This window comes from Aphis gossypii, chromosome X, assembly GCF_020184175.1.
Source record: "Aphis gossypii isolate Hap1 chromosome X, ASM2018417v2, whole genome shotgun sequence".
Lineage (NCBI taxonomy): Eukaryota > Metazoa > Arthropoda > Insecta > Hemiptera > Aphididae > Aphis > Aphis gossypii.
The window spans coordinates 8,408,290-8,418,501 of record NC_065533.1 but is presented as its reverse complement, the minus strand read 5'-3'; the positions used below and the strand labels follow the sequence as shown (position 1 = coordinate 8,418,501).

Below are 10,212 nucleotides of genomic sequence, written 5' to 3'. Positions count from 1 at the left end.
GTTTAAAAGTAATAAGCATGAAAAAGTAAATTATTTAACTTCAAACTTTCATAGATGAAAAAAAAAACAAAACCGAGTATGTATATTGTATACCTATTGAGTATGCTATGTGATTAATTTCACATACCTAATTAATTTAATTTTTTTTTTTTAAGAGTGAAAGACATGTAAAAAGTTACACTTTGACCAATGCCGATTACAGGCTACTAACACAAAAATAAAAGTTGGTATACCTATATTGGATATTAATTATTTTTAATTGATTAAGTAATAATAAACATGTATTTTGTTGTTTGAATCAGAATGTAATATATGCAATATTGGCCAGGGGCAGGTGCTGGTGGCGACCAGAAAAACAGGACGATTATTGAATTCAATAAAACAGTTTCCTGACTTGGTGCAATTTGAATATGATAATTTTAATAATACAATTTTTCAAATTTTTGAAAACTACTACCAAGGACCTAAGGGAGGTCCTCAATTCCCGAAGAAATAAATTAGTAAGTTTTTTTTAATACTTAAATATCACTATCCACATATCGAATATTTAAATATAATAATATTTATACTAAGTTCCTGTTAATTATAATCAAACCATGTCTTCATTTAATTTATTTATCAGTAGAATATCCTAGAGAAAAGTTCAAACTTCAGGAAATATTAAATTACTTTATAGTTAATTAAATAACAGGTATATGATAGTGCAATTATTGATATTGCAATTCAATTGAAATCATGGGCGCCCATTGGGGGGGCAAGATAGGGCACTTGCCTCCCCTGGACAAAAAATATTATGGACTTGTAGCTCAATAAATATTATCTTAATATTATTATTATCTTTATTAACTTACATTTGAGAATTTTTTTTATTTTGACCCCCCCCCCCCCCTAAAATGTTACCTATGGACGCCCATCATTGAAATAATTAAAATGACTCATTTTTGGTTTTCATAACCACACAATATCAAAATATATTTATTACTACATTCAGAATCTAAAATATTTGTAACCAAACATTAAATGTGTATTTATTAAGGATTTTTTTTGTAATTTAACTAAACAACCACTCTCTCCCAAAAAAATTCTGAATTTCACTGATGTTCATAAAAAAAAAAAAAAAACATACATCATTGTAAAATCAATACATTCATCACTCCGTTCAGAATCTAAAAAAAAAATAAACTATCTTTTACGTATGAAACAACTTAAAGACTTGTAGCTTATCAAATTTGCGCTGCAATAAACTAATAACACTGCAGGTTTATAGATTTATATTGATTAAATATTTTATACATACTTGCAGGTTTTGTATTAAAGCCATCAGTGGACCGGGACAATGATGATGTGAAAAATACAAATGTAAGCACTTATTATTATTATTATTATTATTTTTTTTTGTTTCTTATTAAACTATACTTAAATACTTTATTTTTAATGAATTTATACATGAATAGAAAAAAAATCGATTTTATTAAACTTTTATCATAATGTACACTGTATATACTTTTTTACTTTTACTTAACTATTATTTATTAATTGAAACTATATTCATCTCAAATTAATAATTTAACAAATGTATTTTTTTTTATACTGTATAGCAATTAAATGTCATAATATGTGAACATAAGTATACCACCTTCATATATACCTTTCAAGTTATATAATATTTAAACATTACAATTGTCAATTCGTTATTTATAATTAATAATTATTAATTTTATTAAAAAAATAAAAACATTCCTAATTGCAACTCGCATAATATATAATTTACAACTAAATCCTTTATAATTAAATATATAAAACAAAAACCTTTAATTATACATTTTAATTGCATGTTTATTTCATAATATTGAAATATTTATCATATTTCATACTAATATAGTAATACTTACGTATAAACGAAAAATTTCAAAATGTTTTTAACTTGACAGATTTTTTTAAAATCAACTTTACTGAGAAAAGCTAAGTTATATCAATTGTTAATTTAACTAGTTAAGTTAAATAGTTAAAAAAATTAACTTCTTAACTAGTTAATGCCCACCTTTTGAGGCTATAGAATCTATAGCCTCCAAAGGTTAGTATAGTAAAGATATATATTGTACTATATTATTATAATATAATAATTAATAATATATTTTAATGTGTTCATTTAATTTTAACAGATATTTGTCCACGGGAACTAATTTTGCGGCGTTACACTTCAATTTTTTCATCAGAAAAAGCATAATTAATGGAAACCAACTTTCCGAATTGTCTTGGTGCTATAGATGGCAAGCACATCAGGTGCAAAAACCTAAACCACGCCAATTCGCTGTTCTTTAATTATAAAAAATATTTTTCCATTGTTTCAATGGCTGTGGTAGATGCCGCAATTTAAATTTTATTTCAATTGATGTTGGTGCTATATAGAAGGGAGGCTGATCCAACTGTGTTTCAGGAAAGTGTTTTAGGACAAAAATTATACTCAAATTTACTTCAAATTCCTGAACATAGAGCATTGCCATCTTCCAAAAATAATATACAACCCTTTGTATTCGTTGCTAATGAAGCTTTTGGCCTTATAAATATAAACGTAATGCGACCTTTTCCAGGACGTGGTTTTATTGACACTGGGCGTATATTTAATTACCGTCTATCAAGAGCAAGAAGAACAGTTTAATGTGTGTTCGGGGTACTTACAAATAAATAGTGAGTATTACATATTGCCATTTTGGTTGAACCAGAATTTTGTGACGATATTGTGAAAACATGCTGCATTATCCTTAATTTCGTAAGAGAGATAGGTGTAAATTATGAAGAGACTGAAGAGAACTTCAATGTTCAATTAAATAATTTTCAGTTTCATGGGAGAAATGTTACTTCTGGAGGCATAGAAACAAGAGATAACTTTGTTAACTATTTTGTTACCGAAGGGGCAGTACCATTTTAATACAAATAATTGCATTGAAATATTTGTACTTATATTACATTACATTTAATCTGATTTATTTTATAATTATTATAAATTGTAGTATATTTATATAATTTAATACTTACCTTTTTCTTCTTTCTCCTTATCGTTGAGATTCCCCCATTCGGGGTATAAACTTTCTGCTACTTTGTGTCAACATGACCTTTTTAAATCCCTATCATTATATGAAGGAGAACTCATGCCCAGAGACATGGAAAGTTTTAAACCTCCAAAATCAATTTTTCCGTTTCAAACATAATACAATTTATTGATAATAATATACATATATATATAGTATGTTACAAATATATTTTACAAGGCTTAAATTAAAATTTATAAATGATTAAACTAACTATCTATATTAAAGCATCCTGCACTTTACAGATGTAAGTATATAATAATAATATATTAATATCTCCAGTTTATAATTAATTTGTTAAATATTTTCAATATTTAACAGTCTTATGTTTTAGCATCGTTCTCACTTCATTATTGTCCGTAATCATTTGTTATTCAGTGCATTATAAAAATTAATACACAATTATAAATGAATAATTAATCAAATAATAAAATAATATATTTGAGGTTGCACCCCATAAGTTTCAACTTTCGGCGCTGATGCGATTTATGTTAGAAATACTTTATAAATATAAATTATTATATATATATAATTCGTAATATAATATTATATTTAATAGTTTACTGTGAATCTATCATTTTATTTAGGTATGTATGTTTAATGTTTATAAACATTAAACTTGCTTTAAACCACAAAAGCCATAAATAGTTGATATTTAGCTATAGAACATTTAAGTGTACATTCGTTCATACAATAATATTTTATTGCTTTAAATATTTACATTGTTATTAATTACTAACTATAGTAAAAATACCTCCCAGACGTATGTATGCTGAAAAAAATTAATAATTCGATGAAACACATGTGGCTCGCTGCATTGTTTTGATAAAAAAATAATGACTAAGACTATGTTTGTTATTGTATGTGTTATTATTATTAGATAATTAGATTTTAGTTATTATTACTTAAATAATAAATGACTGGTATATAAAATTTTAGTGATACATATTTTAGATTATGCTGTTTCTGATTATACTTATTTAATATTATTTGTATTTAACCTTTTATAACATAATATATATATATTGTATTTAAACAGTAAAAAAATCATGAGGGTTGAGGTAATATATTGTCACAATGCATTCGCAGTTACGGTGCACCGAATATTTTAATTTTTAATTTAGAACAGAGCAATTGTTATTATATTTTGATGACATCCCAATTAAATAAGTACAATTTTCATTTCAAATAGCTGTAGTGTAGACGCGATCTCGTGTTTTTGTGGCAAACCCGTCTCTTCCGAGTATACGCGATTCCAATAAAATGTTTATTATCGTTTACCTATACTTTTATTGCAATTGTAAGCGTAGACTTGGTTTTGGTGGCCTGTGGGCGAGGATGACAGTAAGCCATATAAATTACTTAGGACACAAAAGGGACGGAAACTGTCGAACACGCTTGTCACACGTGTACGATTTAGGTCACAGCTCAGCCCAAAGGTGAAATTGAACTACTATAAAATACGCATCCTGTCAATGTATTATTACAATAATACGTTTCTTTACGAGTCGAGAAACTGCGTAGTATTTCCTGCTCTTTATATTTTTACGGATTATTATTTTATATATTTTACAATGATGTACACTCGTGTGTTATAAACTACTATACCTAATATCGTGTAGTACCTTAACACAATGTGTATTATTGACCATCTGCTGTGACAATGGTTTATAATGTAGGTACTTACCTTGATACCTAGCGTATTTATTGCGGCCGGTCCCGTGTTCTGTGACGGACCGGAGGGCGCCAGACAGCCAAGTCGGGAACAGAACACGGCACCGACGCCGTCGACTGCAGATAATAATAACAATTATATAAAGCCATAGCCTTGTGACGAATTTTCGTCTAATGCAGCGGTTCTCAACCTCCTTTTTGTATTCGCGTACCACCTACACAGTTTGAAAATTTTTACGTACCACCTGACCATATTTTTGCTTTTTTTTTTTTGGTTATTAATAATGTATACGTATATGTTTTTTATAAAGGGAGATTTCCTTCGCGTACCACCTATGAGCTTGCCACGTACCACAGGTTGAGAACCGCTGGTCTAATGGATTGTGTGTCGCGGCCTGGGAAATTTACTCACAATGCGCGTATAGAAGTTTCACCTCAAAAACACAAACAAGAAATAAGAAAAAAGTAACCTGTATCTCGACTCTGAATCTCAAATGTATACCTATTAAACGTGATTTAATTATGTAATCGATCGTAAGATTATAGTACACATAAATATAAATGTAATAATATGTTTAACTGTTTTTGAATAAAAACTATCTCCCCCCATCCCCGTCGTATTCAGTATTGCACATTAGCATCATAAGTAAACATTTGGTTTATCATTAACTGATGAAACATAAATGATATAAAAAACGAGCTGTCTCGAATCTCGCTTTCCCCACCATCGAAGGGCAAAACATTTTATTTTTACATACGACGAGTCATGAGTATTTTTTTTCATAATTCTTAATAATTTATTTAAATTATTTTCTTAATTCTTTAACAAATTAAATGTAGTAGTAATTTGTCATTATCTTATTTTATTACCATGATTATATATGATATAATGATATGGAAAGAGATCAACTTTAACAATAAATTTAAATCACATAAAAACTTATAAATAAATTTATTGTTATTTAAAAAGAATAAAATAATTATTTTATAACAGTATATATTTTATATTTATACAAAAATACAAAATAATTGTATTTACATATTATGTATTTCTTCTGTGTGTGTGTGTATATCGTTAAACTCCTCTGGAGAGCTACTCAAGCAGAGATTTTGAGATTTACAAAAGACATTTTTGTTTATAAATAATTGCTCTTGATTAATAAATAACTAAACATTTTAATCTAATATAATATTACATATTATTTAAGAACAATGAACTCGAAAATTAAAAGTAGCGCTGAAAAACGGCCATTAAAAGATAAAAAATTACTTAAAAATGTCAGAACTAATCTAAAGGAAAAAAATGTTATTGTATAATATTATCTAATATTTTCTAATATTTTTTATTTTTTTTCATATATAAGAATCTTAATACTAAAATCTAGTTAAATACTATCGTCCTAAACATTTCTGCATATTATTAGACAATTTATAAAATTTTTTTATACTGCAAGGAGTGCAAGGTTAAAATTAATAATAAAATTTATAATTAATAATTATAAAATATAATAAATAATAACCTATAATAAATAACCTAACCATTATTAATTTTTATTATTATTATTAACTTATTAATAGTACAAAATGTAGATGATTTGTAACATTTTGTATTGACATATTTGTATTACACAGTTATAAAAATAGCTAAATAGTAGTACTTATGATGCAAAAATATGTAATTTTTTTAAACACCTATACAAAAATGTATATTTTGAGTTATTTTAAATTTTCAAACATATTTATTTTATTTTTTAATGTTTTATTGCATTTGTTATAAATTTAAAAAAATTTATATTTTTATGAATATTTTTCTAATTGTTTTTTGTGTCACCTATAACAATTTAATAACAGTCAACAGAATGTTAAAAAAAAGATTTATGTGAAATATTTATATTTTAGTTAGATTCATATTAATATAATATCCATGACTCCACAGTGGTTAATGTTTAAAAGTGAATGACTGATTTTGACAGATTAAAGTAGGAACCATTATTATTAAATTGTTAAAAATGTATTTTAAGTGCAAATTATACACTTGAATATTTTGTGGTTTTTAAATTTCATTAATTTTCCTCAACTAATTAAAAAATAAGTAAATAATTACACATCTATAAATTAAGAATACTATTTATAATATATTCTTATACTTACAATTTACAAGTCCAAAATAAATAAATTTTTAAATCATACTTTGTTCATTGGAAGTTTTCAAACTGATTTTTCATCATATAGCAAATATTTTTTTTCTTAAATTTTTTTATTTGTAAAATATAACTTGAGTAAAATTTTGTTGGACAAGTGGTATTTGTAAGTAAAGCCATTAATTATAAGATTATTAATTTATCATATTTAAAAATATGGAATATTTTATTTAAAATATCTGTTATTTGTATTTTTACATTAACATTTTTATGATGTTATCATCTATTATTATTTGCATTTCAAATATGTACAGATATTACACTTAAATATTTTAATAATATTGACATTGATATAATGATATGGTAGCACTTGTAGGTGGTTTTTATTTTAGTGTTTCAATTGAGATCATGAGTCATATATTTATGTGATTGTGATTCATGTAAAATAACCATGACAACAGTCACAACAATTATTTCAACATCTTTATAGAAATAATTACTATATAAAGAAAACTTAATATATCTATATTTTTTAGGTTGTTTAATTTTAGAAAGTACATATTTTATTAATTATATTTAGCTATTATAGTGTGCATATAGTAACTATTAATAATAACAAAAAAATTGTATTTTCCAGGGTTTAATTTTATAAGAATATCATCAAGTGTCAGATAATTAAAATGTATTCCAGTGCAAATGTAGCACCACCACCACCAGGTATAAAAGTAAAAAATAAATATAATATTTTTTAAGCAAACAATTAAATTAATAACTCTTCAGTTGATTTTAATGTTATATTAATTAAGTAAGGTTGGTTAGATTTTATATTTAATTATAATTACAATATTTTTGTTGTATGCTTAACTAAAGAAACAATAATTTTAACTTTTAAGTACATCTTATTTCTTAGGATTTCCTCAATATCATCCACTACAAAACCAATATCCACCAGCTGGTAATCAAAATCAATATCCACCAGTTGGTTATCAAAGCCAACCATATCAATATGACCAATATAATATGTATCAATATCAACCTCAAATGCCAGCACATCAAAATCAGGGATATCCTGCAATTCAAAATCCAAACTACCCACCTTCATATTCACAGCCAGGTTATGGACACGTTATTCAACATCAACCCGGCGCTTATCAACCATCTCTTCAAGTGGTCGCTGGTAAGTTATTGCATAATTAAATTAAAAAAAAAAAATATAGGATTATAGGTATTTAAGATCAGTTAAAAAAAATAACTAGGTAATGCATTTATCCGTGCATTTTCTAAAAAAATATATTTTTAATCTCAATATAAACCGGTTGTTTATTATTTAAAAAAAATTAAATCTTAAAATTTAACAGATGGATGGATGGCTATTCCTCAAGCTATACCACAAAACTGTCCAAATGGACTTCAGTATCTTTCAACAATCAATCAGTTATTTGTTACACAACAAGTGGAAGTTATAGAAAGTAAAAATTAAAATAAATGTATTAGTCTTTTAAGTCTTAGATTTAAAAAAAAAAACAGAAACTATTGGTTGTAAATAATTGTATTATTCTATTATTTTTAAAAGATTAAAAGAATTACAAATATTTTATGGACAGCAATTATCATGCCAAAACTGAAAATTATATATTTGCTTTAATATTTTTTTTATGAATTATTATTGTTTATAATATTATGTTATTTTAGCGTTAGTGGGGTTTGAAACAAATAACAAATATTCAATTAAAAATGACGCTGGTCAAAAAGTATATTATGCTGTTGAGGAGAATGATTGTTGTACACGAAATTGCTGTGATGAAATACGACCATTTGAAATGAAGATTTTGGATAACTATCAGAATGAAGTTATCCATTTATCACGACCTTTAGCATGCCAGTCCTGCTGTTTTCCTTGTTGTTTACAGGTGAAATAATATTTTATATTAAAACTAATTAAATAAACTATGTTTTATGTTTCTCAAAACAATTTAAATAGTTCTGTCCATGGTAAAAAAGTTGAATGTGTGTTTTGTTTTATTTTTGTTTACTATTATTCTATATGCCATAACAATGAAGATTGTAGATAAAAAAAATAACTTTCAAAAACCATTTGTCACTAGTTGTGTTTTAGTAATGAGAGGATTGTTTGAATTCACAAAATATGTGGGATTAATAGTTTGTTTTAGTTTTTGCAACTAATATGCATAATAAAAAAAAATTACATTTCATAATATTTGAAGTATGCATATATTTAGTTATTATTTTAAGTTAGTGCACACTAAGTTTAGAATTATAAAATCTCTAAGGAATAAAATCAAAATTGGTGTAATGTTATCATATATATATATAATCAATATAGAAACAATAAAGAGCTTTAATATTAAACTTAGATTGTTGTCAAAACATAGTAATATTCACTGAAAACTAGTTCTGTTTTTTTATTATTATTAAATGACAAATCTCATGATTTATTATGATTATTATAATTTATAACTTATAATATATTCATGTTCTTCATATTATTTTTAATTAATTTAAAATTGCATAACAGAAAATGGAAGTATTTTCACCACCTGGGTGTTTGGTTGGAACTGTCGAACAAAATTGGTCTATTTTAAAACCAATATTTACTATCCGTAATGCAGCTAATGAAGAAGTATTGAAAATTGAAGGACCAATATGTGAATACAGTATGTGTGGATGTGATGTTGAATTTAAAGTAATTTTTAATGTTTTTTAATCAAACTACTTAAGTATTTTGTTTGTACTCTAACGTAGAGAATAAAAATGTAATATTTTAGCTATATAACAATAATGGTTTTCAGATATTATCTAAAGACAAAACCACTGTAATTGGTCGTATATCCAAACAATGGTCCGGATTTTTGAGAGAGGTATTTACTGATGCCGATTTCTTTGGTATTACTTTTCCTATGGATCTGGATGTTCAAATGAAAGCCGTTATGCTAGGAGCTTGTATGTTGATAGTAAGTTAAATGTGAATTAATATTTTTGAATTTTCTTTAATATTATTATTTCATTTATATTTTAGGATTATATGTATTTTGAAGATTGAAGAGTGATGAAATGCAGAAATTGATGGTATTGGACTTTGTTAGTTTAATTATCTTCCATTGTTTGTATAAAGACTATAATGTACAACTTTAAATCAAACAAATTTAATGCATTTACTTATTATGTTATTTTCTTTAAAAATAACTTAATTTAAAATACTAAAACTTTATTATTTATTGTAGTTTATGAAATACAATTTGAAAACAATTATAATTACAATTTTTGTTAATTGTAAAAGATACCATAAA

The 10,212-nt window shown here is 25.3% G+C and overlaps 1 protein-coding gene across 1 annotated transcript; it reads left to right on the top strand.

Moving 5' to 3' along the window:
- Window positions 1-7,351: 7,351 nt before the first annotated feature.
- Window positions 7,352-10,212, top strand: LOC126551878 (phospholipid scramblase 2-like). Its single transcript, XM_050206251.1, has 8 exons — window positions 7,352-7,458; window positions 7,542-7,621; window positions 7,815-8,081; window positions 8,263-8,373; window positions 8,597-8,814; window positions 9,441-9,608; window positions 9,715-9,876; window positions 9,942-10,212. Exons 2-8 carry the CDS (start codon window positions 7,585-7,587, stop codon window positions 9,963-9,965), a joined length of 987 nt encoding a protein of 328 aa, XP_050062208.1. The 5' UTR covers window positions 7,352-7,458; window positions 7,542-7,584; the 3' UTR covers window positions 9,966-10,212.